The sequence below is a fragment of the Pristis pectinata genome, chromosome 4 (genome assembly GCF_009764475.1).
Source record: "Pristis pectinata isolate sPriPec2 chromosome 4, sPriPec2.1.pri, whole genome shotgun sequence".
NCBI classification, from domain to species: Eukaryota; Metazoa; Chordata; class Chondrichthyes; order Rhinopristiformes; family Pristidae; genus Pristis; species Pristis pectinata.
The window spans coordinates 93,403,059-93,422,190 of NC_067408.1; the positions used below are offsets into that span (position 1 = coordinate 93,403,059).

Below are 19,132 nucleotides of genomic sequence, written 5' to 3' on the forward strand. Positions count from 1 at the left end.
TTGTTCCAGGGTGTAGAACTTTCAGATGTGACAGAAGAGAATGCAAAAGGGTAGGGGGAGTCACACTACTGTTTAGGGAGAATGTAATGGTAGTACTTAAAGATGTGCTGGAGGGATTGTCATTGATGCCATATGGGTAGAATTTAACAATAAGAGAAGGGAGCTGACTCTTTTGAGGTTATACTATAGGACTCCCAATAGTCAGTGGGAAGTGAGGGGACAGATATGTAAGCAAATCGCAAAAGGTGTAAGAGCTATAGGATTATAATAGTAGGGGGTTTTAACTTTCTCAATATTGACTGGGATTGCCTTAATGCAAAGGACTTAGATGAGGCAAAATTTGTTAAGTGTGTCCAAGAAAGTTTTTTTTTGAAACAATATGTAGATAATCCCACTAGAGATGGGATGACACCCTACCTTATCTTGGGAAATAAAAATGAGCAAGTTGTGGAAGTGCTGGTGGGGGAATACTTTGGGAACAGTGGCCGTAATTCTGTAAGTTTCAAGGTAGTTAAGGAAAGGGATGAGGTTTGTCCTCAAGTTATGGTTCTAAATTGGGGGGAGGCTGATTTCAATAGCACAAGAGAGGACCTGGTGAAAATAGATTGGGAGCAGATGCTTGTGGATAAAATGACAGCTGACAAGTGGGAGTCTTTTAAAAGATTGTTAAGAGTTCAGGGCCAGCATGTTCCAGTAAGAATGAAAGGCAAAGAGGCATGATTGGGGAACCTTGGATGACAAAGAATATTGAAGATTTAATCAATGTTTAAAAAAAAGGAAGCATATGGCAGGTGTAGGCAACTGGAATCAAGGGAGTCTCTTGAGGAATATGAAGAATGTAAGAGAGAACTTAAGAAAGAAATTAGGAGGGTAAAAAGGGGCCATGAAATAACCGTGGCAAGTAAGATTAAGGAGAATCCCAAGACATTCTATAAATTTGAAGCACAGGAGAGTCCCCAGGTAAAGAGTTAGCCTCCTTAGGGACCAAAGGTATAATCTACATGTGGAGCCAGGTAATGTGGGTAAGGTCCAAAATGAATACTTGCCATCTGTATTCACCAAGGGGAAGAAAGTAGAAGATAGTGAGTTCAGGGAGGGGTATGTGGATAATCTGGAGCAGGTCAGTATCAAGAAGGAGGAGGTGTTAGATGTCATGGGATCCATAAGGGCTGCTAAATCTTCGGGACTAGATAAGATATCCAAAGTTGCCGTGGTATGAAAAGGAGGAGATAGCTGAGATCTTCACATTTCACATTTTTGTTAGCTGCGGGTCAGATGCCAGGATTCTGGGCGATAGTTAGTGTTACTTTATTTAAGAAGAGATAAGCCAGGTAATTAAAACAAGAGGGCATAGGTTTAAGGTGAGGACTGAGCTTTAAAGAGGATTTGATGGTAAATTTTATTCTTACACAGAGAATGGTTGATATCTGGAACTTGCTGCCAGAGGAGATGGCAGAATCACTTACAGTCACTACACTTAGGGGACATTTAATCAGGCAGTTGAATAGGCAAAGCATACAGTCTTAATGTGGGCAAATGGGATTAGTGTAGGTGGGCATAAAGGCTGCCATGTTACGTGGTGGGCTGAAGAGCCCACTTCTGTGCTCAATGACTCTCTGGATCACTGCTGCCCTATAGACCATGAGTTTGCACAAGGTTTGAGCTCCTGATCTTCAAACACCCTTTTCCAAAATTGGCTAAAGATGGTGCTGGCACATTGAAGGTGGTGAGTTTCATTATCAATGCCTGCCATCACTGTGAAGTGACTTCCAAGATATGAAAAATAGTTTGAATTTTCAAGGGCTGTGGGAAAGTTGTCGTCAGGGATGTCCTCAACCTTCTCCCAGTGGCCAAAGTGCTGCTCCATGAATCAGAGTTTGGGATTCCGACCATCTAGTGGCACTGTAGACATGATCTTTACTGCCCAACAACTTAAAGAGAAATGCATGGAGCAGTGCCAACCATTATACATGGCCTATTTTGCCCTCACTAAAGCCTTTGACTCTATCAACCAGAAAAGACTATGGAGAACTCTCCTCAAACTCGGATGCCCACAGATATTAATCTCCATCATAATTTCTGATGGCATGTAGGACATGATGCTAACCAACTGAGCCATAACATGGCTAATCACAGTGAAGGCCGCTGTGAAACAAGCTGCGTTATTCCCTGATGGGTTCTTTTTTCCAATCTTTCTTGCTGCAGTGCTGCACTTCACATCCAATAATTTTTCTGCACCATTGGGGAAACTGATCAACCTGCAGTGACTTCATTCCAGAACCAAGGTCACACAAACCTCAGTGGTTGAGCCACAGTATGCAGGCGACACTTGTATTTGCATGTTGGGAAGCTGTTCAAGTTGGGAAATGAGATTAAGTTCAAACATCAAAGGGAAATGAAGCATGTTACATTAGAGACCAAAAAGATGCAAGACTAAGTGAAAATCTTTTTATCGTTATAATTAAAAAAAAGATCAAATATAGTATCTGTTCTCAACAGTTTAATATTTGATGCATCTATCTGGGGAAAGCACAAATTGATTTGATTGTTGTTAAATAGGAAAGTGCAATGTCTTGTTTTGTCTACTTCATGTATTGATCTCGTATTAGTATTATTAGGAATAGTACACTTTTTTTGTTTGATTAGCATGTTGTCTTCTAACATAAAATGCAAAATCAAAATAAATTGTGATGCTATTAATTGCCAATCCACATTGACTTTTATGGTGGAATAATTGGTGTCCAATTATATTGGTGTTTTTGAATGAGTGCTTTATCTGATGTGGCAATATTGCAGTTACAGTTTTTCATTTTGGTGTTTTACTAACAGGTAAAGTCCAGCGAGATGGTAAGAAACCTGAGTCTTGCAAACCAATCCTAAAAGTAGATCATAAGACTTGCAGAAATAGGCAAGTATAGTATTTTGTGTATGATGACTTTATGTAAGGACTACTTCTGTATAGTACAATCTGCCAGGAATTAAAAAGACTTGCAACAAATTGTGAACCAATTCTTTATTGTTTAGGTGGACTATTCACAACTGTTGCTGTTGCCATATTGGATTCTTTACAAATCTTTTGGGCTATCATTTATAATTTTACGGTGATCACTATTGTGATATTTTTGGGGTTCCACCTGGATTTTAATTTGATAGTTCATAAGATAAAGTTTTTGGAAGATTAAAATAACTCATCTGAAATCTGACTCCACTACAAAAAGACATTATAGACTAAATGTTACATGGTGTTTCTGATGGTTTGCATCTTTGCACAATCCACAAGTTCAGAATTCTTCTGTACCTCTCATAGCTGAAGAGTTTTCAGAGTAAATTGCAATCCTTCATAAATGTAACCAAGAAACCATTTTTCATAAATGAATCTGGACAGTGACTGATATATTTTACTTCTGTCCTGAACTGGATTTTCAGGGCACAGTAACTGACTTTTCCTAAGTTCTCTGGCCTGAAGTACTGATGACTGAAATTTAATTTTTTTTAACTTGGAGGTGGAGCACAAGCAGGTGGATGTTCCTGGCCAGAGAATTGAGGGGAAAATTTCACAGATGCTTATGAGGAACATGATCGAACAAAATACTATACTATAGGAGGAATAGTCAGTATGGTTGATTAAAAGCTTTTGTCAGATGAAGGTTTTAAAGAGGGTCTTAAATTATGAGATTAAAAATAGAAATTTCTGGAAATATTTTGCAGGTTAGACAGCATCATGGAAAAATCCTCAAGGTCAAATATCCTTCATCAGAATCTTGTGACAAAGGATCTTCGACCTGAATCATTAACTCTGGCTTTCTTTCAAAAGATGCTGCCTGACCAGCTGTATGTTTCCAGCATTTTTCTGTGTTCAGATTTTCTAGTATCTGCAGTGCTTTAATTTTCACTTAAATTATGAGTGAATTTGTGTGGAGGGGGGTAAGAAGTTTACCATGAGGATTTCAGAGCATTGGACTCAAGGCATAAATATCAATGATAGCATGAAGGCAATGGAACAAACTGAAGGAAAAAGTAGGAAAGAATGCACAATGGATCTCCATGAGGCAAAGATTTGAATATGAGAATACACATCTTGTTTGAATGGGGGATTTGGGTGATCAGGGCTTGATATGTTAAGATTCAGCAGCAGACTTTTTCACCTGTTCATTGAAGGAAAGGATGCCAGCCCGCATGAAAGCCGTACAGTTTAGTCTCAAGTTATGAGAATGAATGAAGGTTTCACTAGCAAATAAGGTGATGTACAGAGGAATGGGCAATGTTATGGAGATGAGTTAGGCAGTCTTTTAAAGAGAGTAAGTGGATCAAATGCTTAAGATCAGATAGGTGGTCATGGTCATGAACAGTCTAGTTCAGCTCAGACAACAACTGAAGAAATGATTAGAATCTATGAGAGTGAAATTTATAGTGGGGAAACAAATTTGATGCTTTCAGTTTTCCTAATTGAATAATATTGTGGTTCATGAAAGATTGAAAACACAGGTGGTTCAGATGGATAGTCTTCAGTTAGAGATGGATATCATAAAAGCACTCGTGGAATGTGACACACATCTTTGGTCAAAGTCATAAGGAATTTGTGGATGCAAAATAGGAAGCGCTGAAGAGCTGTTTGAGTGTCCAGTGATAACCTTGTAAGTTTAAAAAAATATTGAAATAAATTGTCAGTTTCTGGATGGGTATGAGTGATGCCAGGAAAGTTCAGTTCTTTGGAGCAGAACAGATTCAGGCAGTATCTGTGGGGAGAAAAACGGTCAACATTTCTGATCAATGACATTTCACTAGGGTTTTTAAGAAAGGTGAAAAATACTCATTTATGTTGCTTTACTTCTCTATTTAATAAAATACTTACAGAAATGCATTAAAAGATGAGGTTGCTGAGATAATGGAAATTGATGGATGTAATAAAGGCTTGGCTTGAAGTTTATAAGTACCAGGTTCGGATGGGATGCATCTAATGTTACTGAGTGAGGCAAGGTGAAAATTGTAAAGATAAAAAAGAATTGTCCACAGATACAGTGGTTTGGCTAAAGGATTGGAATATTAAAAATGTTTTACAAATTTAAGGCTAAAAATAGTAACTACATATTGTCATATTTCTCATGCCGAGAAAATTGGAAGAAATGATGATGCAGGACTTTGACTTGTGAATTAATAAATCTAACAGAAACAAAAACAAAAAATGTTGGAAAGCTCTCAACAAGTCAAGCAGCAAAATTAGGGAGCAATTTCACTTCAGGGACCCTTCATCAGAACTGGAAAAAGTGAGAGAACTTTTCTAAAGTGTTAAGTTGCAGAAAGAAGATAGGGTGGAGAACAGAGGTAATGTCTGTAATGCAATGCATATTGAAGCTATCATGGTAACAAATATATATAATTTTATATTTTTATTTGTGTGTGTGTGTAGATGTGTGTGTGTATATAATTTTTTATATATATAAAAAAATTAAAAATACATAAAGCAGTTGAAGATAAAAAGAAAAAACTGAAAAAGATACAACCATATGTGTTGTAGTAAAAATGGAATGGTTGCCTGAAATAATTAAATTCAGTATTATGTCATTGGGGCTTCACTGTACTTATACTGAAGACATGGTGCTGATCCTCACTTACACTGAGCAATGTTGGAGCAGAAGTGGGAGGTGGAATCAAAGTGCAAGTTTGGTGGAGAAGTAAAATGACAGGTAACTGGAAGCTCGGGGTCATCCTTGAAGACTGAACAAATGTTCTTTGAGCCAATCACCCAATCAGTATTTGGTCTCTCCAGTGTAGAGGACACTACATTGTGTTTACAAGATGTAATATGCAAAATTGAAAGAAGTGCAAGGAAATTGCAGCTTTACCTGGAAGGATTGTTTGGGTTCCTGGATGGTGCAAAGGAAAGAAGTAAAACGGCAGGTTCGCATGGGAAAGTCCTACAAGAAAAGGAGAGAATGGTGGAGATGGAATAGTGGGCCATTGAATTAGAGTGGAAGCAGTCCCTTCAGAATGCTGAAAGAGGCGAGAAGGGGAAGATGACCTGGTAATGGAATCCCATTGCAGGAGGCAAAGATTATGAAGGATGGTCTGTTGAATACAGAGGCTGGTAAAGTAGAAGGTGAAGGTAGAGGGAACTGGGAGGAGAGGGATGAGAGGAGAAGGCAGGAAGTAGAGGAGGCTTGATTGAGAGCTCTGTCAGCTGTGGTAGGTGAAAAATCATGGTTAGGAAAAAGGAAGATATGTTAAAGTCACTGGTTTGAAAAGTCTCTTTATTAGAACAGATACTGTGGGTAAAATGGAATGGAAGCAGAAAAGGATAAAATGCAGTTGAGTTAGCGATGAAAGTTTATGGGCTTCTAACAGATATTCGTAACTAACATATCCTCTGAGATGGGGATAAAGGTGTAAAGAAAGGGAAGGGAAAAGGCAGATATGGGCCATGTGAAGGTGAGAGCAGGATGGAAATTAGCAGCAAAGATAATGAAATTTTCAAATTTTGTGAAAGTGCACCAATAATGTCATCAATGTAACAAGAGAGTTGAAGGAGGGAACTAAAACCAGAAGCAAAAGGACTGTCCTATTTATCTAAGATAACTTGGGAGTTACTGTAGCTACATTTTTGGCTCAGAGAAAGCGAGTGGAGTTGGAGAATGTAAGAATAAGTTAAGCCAGGCAAAGAAGAGCAGTGGTGGAAGGGAATTAGTTAGACCTCAGTTCAAGAATGACGTGAAGGGTCCTCAGACTCTGCTGGTCTGAAATGGAGGCAAAGGGAAGGATTGGATGTCCATGGTGAAAATGGTGAAAGGTAGCCAACAAAGAGTTGGTATCAGGTTCAGAATTTGTGGCGATGAGGGTATGGGTAATGAGGGGAGGGGAGGTGATTGTGGAGTGGGGTTGAAGTTGACGTGTCTGCTTTGGACTGGGGATCAGGAGATTCACCATTTCACCATGGTTTCACTATCACTCCTGATTCCATACATTGCTGTGTTTTTACTCTTTCTCCTGTTTGATCCCTCAAAACGATCCATTCTTAGCTGAGGCGTCAGCTTCCACAGGGGTAACTGAGTTTTCAGTCGCCTCTCTCTCTCTAATTATCTGACCAGTTCCAACTCTAACTTCAGTTTTTGGCCTCCTACCTCACTCCAATGCCCAACATAAGCATGAGGAGCAGAACCTATCTTCCATCAGGGTATGTCGAAGTCCTTGGGACTTAATATTGAATTTAACAACTTTAGATAACTGCTGTATTTTTCTGTTTTCGATTTTTCTTTTTTTCTGCTCTAGTTTTTTTGTTACTTTGACAAATTGAGTTTGTAACCTTTTTATAGATATTCTCTGTTCTTTTTTCATTTTATTCCTACCCCACATCCTAAAATGCTTGATTTCGCACTTTTTCAGTTTGAAGCATCTTGACCCAAAACATCAACTTTCCTAACTGATGCTGCTTGACCTGCTGAGTGCTTCCAGCATTTTCTATTCTTGTTTCAGATTTCCAACACCAGTATTTTGCTCCAAAGTTCGACACAAATTTGTTTAAGGACATCATGTTTAGCTAACTTGATTTGAGTTTTGTGATGCAGTAGCAAACAGGGTCATGAGGGCAATTGTGGTTGATGATATGCATATGGACTTCTAAAAAGGATCTTCTAAAATGTCACAAAATAGGATTGTCGTCAGAATCAAAGCTTATGATATAAAAGTGGCAGTGGCAGCATGGGTACTAAGTGGACTCTGAGACTGATAGCTATATGTGTAAACAAAAGAGTAGCAGTTACTTCAAAAGTACTTTTTTTTTCTGTTCAATGACTCCAGTAGAAGCTCTGTAAAAAGAAGCCTGTCTGACTGTCAAAGCTGAGCAAACACACATGCTACATAGGATTAAGTAAGGGCTGATGTAGATTTGATTATTTCCTATTGAATACCATTTATGAAAAGTTCATTAATTTTAATTTAGCTGCATTTGAATCTCCCTATCCCCCTAGTAAGACCTCCCTTCCAAACTCCCTCTCTGCTTCTCCTCACAATCATCCTGCTCTACCTCAGTCCTTACTCTCCCACTCAATCTCTCACCCCCCTCTCCCCCCAACCACTCCCCCAACCCTCCATAGGGATGAATTCCTGAGGTTGAGCTTGTGGGCTCTGCAGTAATAGAGTTGCACCTGTTGGAACCCATTGCTACATTTGATGTGGCCCAATCAACTTGGCTCCATTCCCAATGGCTCAGTCATTCAACCCCACTTCTCGACCATCCCACAGGGCTTCTAAACCACTTAAATGTGGCCAGAGAAGCCACCTTCTGCGAACGATGTATGACATGGGAAAATCATAGTAGAACTGGCACACCAGAACTCCCAATAGGGATATCCCTGTAACTGCACAGGACTCTGTGCATTGACTGGGGAAAGGCACTAGGTGCATAGCAATTGTCTTCAGCAGACACTGATTGCTGTAGCTGAAACTCTTCAGAGGTTGAATTTTCTAAGCTAAAGTTTTAAGGCACTAAAAATCAAAAAGGCAAGTCATGTAAGTTGTAAACAATTATTTATTTATCATGTTAGAAGCATTATTTTCATCTTAGTATGTGAAAGACCAGTGTGGTGATCCACAGAGCTTGCCACCATCTGCACTTCCACGTCTTCGGCCACACAATTTCTTAGTAGAGACGAAAATTACTTTGGGCAGTATTAGGGAAATAATTCTGGGTAACTCTATTAATGCTGAAAAAGTGTGACTTTTGTTTGTACATTTTGCTTAATACTAATTCCTGCTTTGCAGATTTCATATTTGGTAGTGCCTGATTGATAACCCTGCCTTTCCTTTGATCTATATATCCATGGCATATAGAATTTTGTTCTGTTGCATTTACAAATACAAATTTTGAACCAATCAGAATGTTGCATCTGTAATTTGGCATAGGAGGTTGTGGCTGGTTGTGAATGAGAATGTCCAAATTCTTTATAATATTCTTTTTATTAAATTGGAAGAGGCGGAGATACAGTATACATTCAGTAACCTGCTGGTGTAAAACTAAGAGTGAAGATCTTTCAAATGTTAAAGAAACAGCCCAATTTTCATTTGTGTCAATTTTAATAAAAATGAAAATTGGTCAGCTTCTGTAAAAGGTGACTGCACTCTCAGTTGGTGAGATGAAAGTCTTCTGTCTTATTATGAAAGCTGTATCCTACCATCTATTGCACAATATGTTCTGCTACTAAGTTGGAGCTGCATTTCAATTTGGCTGTTTTTTTTAAGGTCACAAAGTTTAATTATTATTGGCAGAGTTCAGCTTTTGCTTGATCGGAAAGTTTGAAACTCTTTTATCATCTTAGGAATGCAGTTTAGAAGTAACTAAAAGTTTATGATTACTTTGTTTCAATATAAAACATAACACTTGCAAATGTTAGAATAGCTTTGTAATATATCAAGTATAACTTGGATGCTATCTAACTTTTTCATCTTCCAGTGAACCATTTATTATTTTTTCTGGAGGACTTTCCTATGATAAAGCATGCAGAAGACCCAGTCTGACGATTATGCATGGCAAATCCATTACAGTTCTGGAAATGGATTACCCCATTGTGGACTTCCTAACTCTTTGTGAAACACCATATCCAAATGGTAAATAAGCATGAGTGAACAGTTCAGACTTTATTTACTTGACAGAATTTGCTCATATTTTGTCATATATTCGGCAGACATGGTATCGGTGCATTATAATTGGCATCTATTTAACTACACTTTGTTTTACAGAATTCCAGGACCCTTATGCAGTAGTTGTACTACTTGAGAAAGATCTGATTGTTGTTGATCTTACACAAAACAAGTAAGGGTACTTGCATGTACAGTATATATTAGTTTTTATTTGTATAAAACATAAACAGAATAGCTTAAGATTATAGAAACAATTTCAGAAATATTTCATACTATAAACTCTTAACAGTAGTTGACAAGATTTGCTTCGCCTAGAAACTTTGATTGTTTTGTTTTCTAGAAAGTGCATTTCAAAGTTTGGGGAAATTCTTTGCTGACGTACCCAAGTCAAACTGAAGGGAGTCATCACTATTCATTAGTAAATTCACTACTTCATAAGTGGATAGTTAAGAGAAGGAAAGAAAACTACTCAGATTCACAGATGAAAGTATTTTTGTGCTATTAAGAGTTGGGCTCAGAATTTTCTCAGAGGCACCCTCCTGCTTCTATAATGTTTTTCAAAGTGTAGTAGAGGAAGTGCAGCTCTGAGGATATCGGTAATTATTAGGGTATTTTTTTAAATAAATACTGTACCCATTGTGGGACCTTGTGCTCTGTAGACATTCATTTCAAAATTAAGCACTGAATGCTAAAATATAAACTTTTATTACAAATTTTCAAAAATGCAGTTTAGTGCCTGTGTTTAGACCCCACACTATGGAGCTGTGCTCAGGATATTGAAATTACCCAAGATAGAATTCACCTAAGTTTGGGACCAAGGCCATAGCTTGCTCTTTGTTTAAAAAAAATGCCCATTTAAGTACTGTAGTCTCTGTATCCTGAACAAATTGTCCAGAAACTAAATATTCAAAGTTTATTGCTATTTATGGAATATCGATGCATTCAAAATGTGAAAACAGAAAAGTAATATAATGTGCAAGGTACTGTGTTATTTCTATTATCCCCAAGTGTCCCAAGTAGGGGTTTCCTGTACTGACCCATTTGATTGTTCGGAATGCACATCCTGCTTAAAAGGGTTGGTGATCTAGCATCATAGGTATCTGCTTATTTTTAAGCCCACAGGCAGTATTGGAGGGCAAAAAAATTAATTTAGTGAAATAATGGTCCATTCCTGTGCTGTAACATTCCATAAGGTGACCATAGTACTTATCTTCTGCTTAATTATTTTCATAGAATGTGCATAATGTCTTTTAAAAATAACTTCTGTTTTTTTGTTTCCCTGGTCAGTTTTCCCATCTTTGAAAACCCGTATCCAATGGATGTGCATGAATCTCCAGTGACTTGTTCTGAGTATTTTGCAGATTGTCCTCCTGATTTGATACCTGCCCTCTATTCTGTGGGAGCCAAACAACAAAAAAAGCAGGGATATAGCACAAAGGTAATGAAGTGCTATTGCTTTAGATGTTGCCCCTGAGGAAAAACCTGTTGCTGTCAACGTTGCTGTTATATCATGTTGGTTAAGTATTTAACAACTATCTTGTTTGGAAAACAGAAGAAAAACTAATGCGTGTAACCATAATTCATGGGGTCATTATGTCACTGATTTTTAGATGAATGCTATAATCTGTGCAATCAATTTTGAAAGATTTTTTGTCTCTTTTAAAACAAAATATTATGACATTCCTTTTACAATTTCATAGAGTTATACAGCACAGAAATAGGCCCTTTGGTCTATGCCAGCCAAGATGCCCCATCCAAGCTAGTCCCATTTGCCAGCATTTGGCCTATAACCTAAACCTTTCCAATCCATGTATCTGTCCAACTGTCTTTTAAAAAGTTGTTATTGTACACTTCATCTGGCAGCTCATTCCAAATAGATATCAAACTTTGTGTAAATAAAAAAAAAAGTTGCCACTCAGGCTCCTATTAAATCTTTCTCCTCTCACCTTAAACCTATACCCTCTAGTTCTTGATTCATCAACCCTGGGAAAAAGACTGAGTGCATTCACCTTATCAATACAATTCATGATTTTGTACACCTCTATAAGATCACCTCTCAGTCTCCTACACTCCAAGGAATAAAGTCCTATCCAGTCCAACCTCTCCCTGTAACTCAGTTCCTCAAGTCGTGGCAACATCTTTGTAAATCTTTTCTTCACTTTTTCCAGTTTAATTGCATCCTTCCTACAACAGGGTGACAAAATCTGTATACAATATTTCAAATGCGGCCTCACCAGCATCCTACACAACCACACCGTGACCTCCCAACTTTTATACACAATGCCCTTTTCTTATAAAGGCCACCGTGCCAAAAGCCGCCTTCACCACCTTGTCTACCTCTGACTCCACTTTTAGTAAGCCATGTACTTATACTCCAAAGTCCCTCTGTTCTGCAACATTCCCCAAGGCCTTGCCGTTCACTGTGAAAGACCTACCTGGATTTGACTTTCCAAAATGCAACAAGTTACACTTATTCGAATTAAACTCCATTTGCCATTCCTCAGCCCACTTAGCTGATCCAGATCCACCTGTAATTTTTGATAATCTTTCTCATTGTCTACCATACCACCTATTTTAGTGTCGTCTGCAATTTTGTGCAATACTATTTCATTTTTGAAAAAGACATAGAGGAATAAATGAGAAAGCTATTGAAACTTGGGAAGAAAAATGGGGTGACTACATTATAAATTCCACTAACTTTATTTCAATAAATTGGTGATATGATCTTAAGATGTAGATTTTATTTTTCTAAGACTATTGAAGCATTAAATGTCTATATGCAAACATTGTCTGAATTATTTACTCTGCACTGAACAGTGTACAGCAACTTTCAAAATTATCCATAGAGAAAATCAAAAATAAGGAATATGGATTGCTACTTTTCAAAACTAAACTAAATTTAACACGATTTGAGCCATCTTTAGAAATGTTTAATGATTCATTGTATTTATGTAACTACATATTTCATCACAATCTTTAGTGCTTTACCATTCTGTGAACAAAAACTGAAAAATGTGATCATGTCATGTAGGTGTGATGCTTAAACTAAAAAAGGACTTCTTTTTACACAGATTTGCTTTTCTAATTTTCAGCAAAATGATTCCTTTTTTTTCTTATGTGCAAATTAGATGCCCAGTTCTTTCAAAGATCAATTAATAAAGGAGTTCTTTGTGCAAAGTAATAACATTATTACTGTTATACAGAGTGGAATACTTAATTGCACTATATAATTAGGTACATGAGGACTGTCAAATTACTTTTTTTAAACAAAATTATGGCTTTATTTGCACCGTTCAACAATAATACAATACTTTTAAAACAATAGTGAGGGGGTCTTGGGGAAGATGTGAGAGTTAAGAAGTGGATTGGGATCTGAACTTAATTCCATAGGTGAGCATAATTGCCCTTGAAATTAAGGCAATATTTGACTTAGTGTGGCAATAAAGAGCATTGCTAAAACTTTGGTTAATGAGTATCAAGAGGAAGACATGCACCACTGATTGAAGTTATACCTCATGGAAAGGAAGGTGATGTGGTTTTTAGAAGTCTATCATCCCAGCTACAGGACATTGTTGCAGGAGTTCTTCAGGGCAATATCTGAAGCTCAATGATTTGCAGTTGCTTCATTAATGCAATTTACTTAAGACACAGTTAGATAGATTTTTGCATAGTAGGGTAATTAAGGGTTATGGGGAAAAGGCAGGTAGGTGGATCTGAGTCTACGGCCAGATCAGCCATGATCTTATTGAATGGCAAAGCAAGCTCAATGGGCCAGATGGCCTACTCCTGCTCCTATTTCTTATGTTCTCATGGAATTACGAAGGTTAGAAGAGGGGATGTTTGCTGGAGACTGTACAGTTCTATTCACAAGTCAAAGTTGAGTTTATTGTCATATGCACAAGTACATGTATGCACAGGTGCAATGAAAAGTTTAATTGCAGCAGCATCACAGGCACATAGCATCATACAAGCAGCATTCACAAGAAAAGCATAAAAACACAAAACATAAAAACATAAATAAACACAAGAAAAACATAAAAACACAAATGGAGCAAATTGTATTTCCCTATTAATTTTTAATGGAAGGGAATGACTGCAAAAGACTCTGGAATTAAGTTGTTAATTTAAAAAGACTTTCCCATTGCTTACTATTTTATAGAGTCATAGAGTTGTACAGCATAGAAACAGGTCCTTCGGCCACTGCTTCTATGCTAACCATTGTGCTTATCTATAGTAATCTCACCTAATTCCATATCCCTCTATCCCCTGGCCATTCAAGTACCTGTACAGATGTTCCTTAAATGTTACTGTTCCTCCTTACACCACTTCCTCTGGCAGCTCATTCCAGATACCAACCAGTGTGGTGATATTACTGTGGCAGTGATGCTTCACTCCCCAATGAGCTCAACGCCTTTTATGCACACTTTGAAAGGGGGAATAACTCTACACCTCTGTGAATCTCCACAGCATCTGGTCATCCTGTGATCTCTGTCTCAGAGGCCAATGTCAACATGGTGAACCCTTGCAAGGCATCAGGCTCCGATGGTGTAGCTGGCCGGATACTGAAAACCTGTGCTGACCAACTGGCAGGAGTGTTCAAGGACATCTTCAACCTCTCACTGCTAAGGTTCCCACCTGCTTCAAAAGCTGCCTCAATGACTATCACCCGGTAGCACTCACATCTACTGTGATGAAGTGCTTCAGGAGGTTGGTTATGGCTAGAATTAAATCCTGCCTGAGCAACGACCTGGACCTGCTGCAATTTACCTACCACCACAACAGGTCTTCAGCAGATGTGATCTCACTGGCTGTCCACTTTGTTTTGGAGCACCTAGACAAAAGCAAAACATATGTTGGGCTGCTGTTTATCAATTACAGCTCAGCTTTCAATACTATCATTCCCTCAGTATTAATCAACAAGCTTCAAAACCTGGGCCTCTGTACCTCCCTCTGCAACTGGATCCTTGACTTCCTTATTGGGAGACCACAGTCAGTGCGGATTGGAAACAAACTCTCCTCGCTGACAATCAACACTGGCGCATCTCAAGGATGTATGCTTAGCCCACTGCTCTACTGTATCTACACTCATGACTGTGTGGCTAAGCACAGCTCAAATGTCATCTTTTAATTTGTAAATGACACCACTGTTGCTGGTAAAATCTCAGATGGCGATGAGGAGGCTTACAGGAGTGAGATAGATTGGCTGGTTGAGTGGTGTCGCAACAACAATCTTGCACTCAATGTCAGCAAGACCAAAGAATTGATTGTGGACTTCAGGAAAGGGAAGGGGGAAGTCATAACACACACCAGTCCTCGTCAGCGGTGGAAAGGGTGCGCAGCTTCAAGTTCCTGGGCATCAACATCTATCATGGGCCCAACACATTGATGCAATCATGAAGAAGGCATGCTAGTGGCTCTACTTTGTTGGGAGTTTGAGGAGATTTGGTATGCCACCAAAGACTCTTGCAAATTTCTATAGATGTATGGTGGAGAGCATTCTGACTGGTTGCATCACCGCCTGTTATGGAGACTCCAATGCACAGGATTGCAAGAGGCTGCAGAGGGTTGTGCATTCAGTCAGCTCCATCATGGGCACAAACCTCCCCACCACTGAAGATATCTTCAAGAGGCGATGCCTCAAGAAGATGGCCTCCATCACTGAGGACTCTCATCATCTGGGACATGCCCTCTTCTCATTACTACCATCAAGGAGGAGGTACAGGAGCCTGAAGACCAACACTCAGTGATTTAAGAACAGCTTCTTCCCCTCCACCATCAGATTTCTGAAAGGTCCATGAACCCATGAACATTGTCTTATTATTCCTTTTTTTCGCAGTATTTATTTATTTTGCAACTTATAGTAATCTTTATGTCTTTGCACTGTACTGCTGCCGCAAAACAACAAATTTCTTGTCATACAAGTCAGTGATAATAGACCTGATTCTGTTTCTAATTGTTCATGTGAAAAAAAAATACCCCTCAGGTCCCCTTTAAATTTCCTCCATCTCACCCTAAACCTATGCCCTCTAGTCTCAGACATCGCCACCATGGGAAACGGACACTAGCTAAATACCCCATCTGTGCCTAAAGTATTTTTGAAATCTTACAAAAAAATTTAAAACCTAATGGCTATTAATTTTTTTTTTCAAGCTTTTATTTTAAAGAGTTTTAAAGTCTTTTGAATGCTGCAGAATGTTTTTAAATGCCTCAGAATATTCAAGTGTTATGAATTCTTCTGGCATGATGTTCTTAGGTGGTTCAGAGATATTTAAAATCTGATTGCCAAGATAATAAATCTTAGTTATAAATGTTTCAATTTTAAATATTTAAAATCTGACTGCAATAGATCACAAAGCTCTGCAATGGACTTCCTGTCTGCTAATAACATAAAACCGCAACATCCTTTAGGGTCGCAATTGTACATTTTTCGCAAGCATGTAAGCCAAGACTTCAAGATGTAGTTTGAAGCAAAGGAGCTGAACTGTACAGTTCCCTTGCATTTCTTTCTTTGTGCTGCACCATATAAACCAAGAAGTGCTATACTTAACTTTTACTTCAAACCAGAAGTTTTATTTTCCATCAGCGAGAAAGTTTTAACTCACTGTAAGAATTGTTTCAGTGAAGTCTTTTAAAACCTGGTATGAAAATCTAAGCCTATTGTGGATGTTCCTTCACTTGTTGTCCTCATTGAATTCAGCAGCTTCCACCTAGAGATCTCATGGTTTTCTGAGTTCTTTGAATGATTCACTTAGCGTCCCCTTTTTAGTGAGTTAACAGAAAATGATACTTTTCTTTTTAGATCATTCTAAACAATGTAATAAGTTAGAGACAGAAAATGCAGGCTTGGCAGCATTTGTGAAAAGAGAAATGACCAACAAGAGCCTTTGTCAGCATTAAGAAAAATAGTTTAAAAAAAAATAGGAATTTTAAATAGCCAAGAAGCATCTTCTCAGCAACTTAAAATTACATTTTTTATCTCTCTTTCCAGTTCTGATTTAGGGTTTCTGATCTGGAACATTAACTCTGTTTCTCTGTTTGCTGCCTGGCCTGCTGAGTGTTTCCAGCATTTTCTGGTTTTAATTTCAGATTTCCAGCATCTGCAGTTTTTAATTTTTATTTACTTTTATGGGTTATTCTCTATGAGAAGTCCACAAGCTTGTTTATTAAAAATATACAGTAAATAGACAAAAATGAGAAATTATAAAAAAATTGGGAAAGTATTAGTATAATTAGGGTAATGTGCTTTATATAATGCCTTTCATGACATCAAAGTAGTTTACATCTGCCTCAGTATTTGCTTCTTTAAGATACTCCAATACATGTTGTAAAGTTTTATACTTTAAAGGTGCTTTAAAAAATGTTTCTGTAATATTCTTTAATTCAAAATGAATTCTGCAGTTCCTTTAATATCTTGTGTTCTTCATGTGTTTTAAATTCTTGAGGTATTTTAGGATTGTGCTCCTTCTTCATTTATGAAAACTGATATAAAGAATTAATTTAATACATATTATTTGCTAATCCCTTGAATTTTCAATAGAATAGAACTGACCTATGCTGATCAAAGTTTTTTTTCTCTTTAAGCAAAGTGATGGGGAGTAGATTAGATCTTAAACTTAAAGTCAGAATTAAAATTTTGAATTTCTTCATATAACTTGCATCCCACTTAATGCAGATATCAGTGGTAATGTGTAAATGGATTCTATCTGCTTTTACTTTTAAAAGAAGAGACTGTTAGAAGGAGAGGTGGGCAGATTTCGACCAAGTTCAGATCTTTTGAACAGATTTGAGCTTTGTAAATTACCAGTTTATCTCTAATTTAAAAAAAGGAAAAGGGGCGGCTCGGTAGCATAGCAGTTAGCATGATGCTATTACAGCGCCAGCGATGAGGGTTCAATTCCCGTCGCTGTTTGTGAGGAGTTTGTACATTCTCCCCATGTCAGCGTGGGTTTCCTCCGGGTGCTCCGGTTCCTTCGCACATTCCAAAGGTGTGGAGGTTAGTAGGTTAACCTGGGTTTAAATAGGCGGCGTGGATTCATTGGGCTGGAAGGGCCTGTTACTGTTCTGTAAATAAAGTTTAAAGATTTTATTCCTAATTATCTGAAGATAACACTAAGTTCTTAACAAATTAGTACAAGTTCTTAAAAATGAAAGCACCCTTTAAACTAATTCTAATGATTCCACATTTTGTATTTCCCTAGGAATGGCCAATTGGTGGTGGTACATGGAATTTGGGTGCACAAACATATCCTGAAATCATCATAACAGGGTAAGGACTATGTCAAAATAGTTTATAGTTTGTTAGTTTTTAATATTTTATGATTTTATTGGTATAAACATGCATAGAATTGAACAATCCATAGCCAATATTTAGCATTTTAAGTGAATGTTATTCTTGATTTTTTTTTCCTCTGGGATGGACATCATTAGTGGGTCCGTCATGTTGTATTGGTGAATAATGAATTTCCCCATGGCATTTTAATCTTGTATTACAGAATGCCTACTTGTTTTGTGAGCCAAATTGTCTATAAAAAGTTTTAAATCAGGGCTTAGGAATTTCTAGGGTGATCTATGATATGCAGTCAATTTTGTCTGTAACAGCTTAAAACATATGTATTGTTTGTTGCAACTTGTTATTTTGCCAAAATCCAGTGGAATATGAAGCCCAAATTTGATAGGACTATAATGTGTATTGCATAAGTATGAAATTAGTAAGTATGAATTGGGCCAGTAAAGTAAAATGTTAACTGCTTTGTCCATGGACATTAATGATTTTATAGTTTTGTGTTGTTTTATGCTGTCATAACACATCTGTGAAGCAATAGCCAAGAAGCTATAATGGCAATAAATGCTCCCTTTGGCAGAATGGGTGAATTCCTCCATTAGAGAAAGGCTGGAGGAATGGAAGGGCCAATTCCTGTTCCTGGATTTCAGTCTTAAACCTATGTCTTGGTACTTACTCTGTCTAGTGGTGCCAGAGATGGATCACTGCTCTTGTTGTATAAAATTATCCTATTCAGATATAGGTGAAATAATCTACGATTTAAATGAACTGAATTCTGCTGATCTATAGCAGGCAGTTCCTTGGAGAACCATTGCTCAGCTACAGTGCAAGTTTCATTTTGAACTTTAGCACTGAGTCTGAGGTGATTCGTAATTCTTCTGAGCTGATACTGATAGCCTTTGTATCTTGCCTCTCAGCATCACACCAGCAGGACCTGTCTAAAGCAGCAGTCCCATTCTTTTTGAATGGGACCACTGAGCTTTTTAAAAAAAGTGTGTATATATAGCTATGTGATTTGGATTTTTATACTTTCTTTTTTATTGATATTAATACTTTCAATGAATTTAGATAAGTTGAATGTGTTTTCAGATACATCTGTTATTTTATGATTTAAAATTCAAACAAAAATATTGAAATGCATTTCAACTCTGTCTAAATGTCACGGATTATCAGGGACAATTAGAGACAGTGGAAATGGATAGCAAAAACAGTGAAAAGGTC

At 37.6% G+C, this 19,132-nt stretch overlaps 1 protein-coding gene across 10 annotated transcripts in view; it reads left to right on the forward strand.

The window, feature by feature from the left end:
* stxbp5l (syntaxin binding protein 5L) overlaps nt 1-19,132 on the forward strand; it is a 275,353-nt gene that overhangs the window by 149,824 nt on the left and 106,397 nt on the right. For all 10 annotated transcript variants that reach the window (XM_052013888.1, XM_052013891.1, XM_052013892.1 and 7 more), the window contains 5 exons: nt 2,830-2,908; nt 9,443-9,597; nt 9,730-9,802; nt 10,918-11,068; nt 17,829-17,896. In XM_052013888.1, the coding sequence (XP_051869848.1) occupies nt 2,830-2,908; nt 9,443-9,597; nt 9,730-9,802; nt 10,918-11,068; nt 17,829-17,896 (526 nt within the window). The remainder of the gene's footprint in view (nt 1-2,829; nt 2,909-9,442; nt 9,598-9,729; nt 9,803-10,917; nt 11,069-17,828; nt 17,897-19,132) is intronic.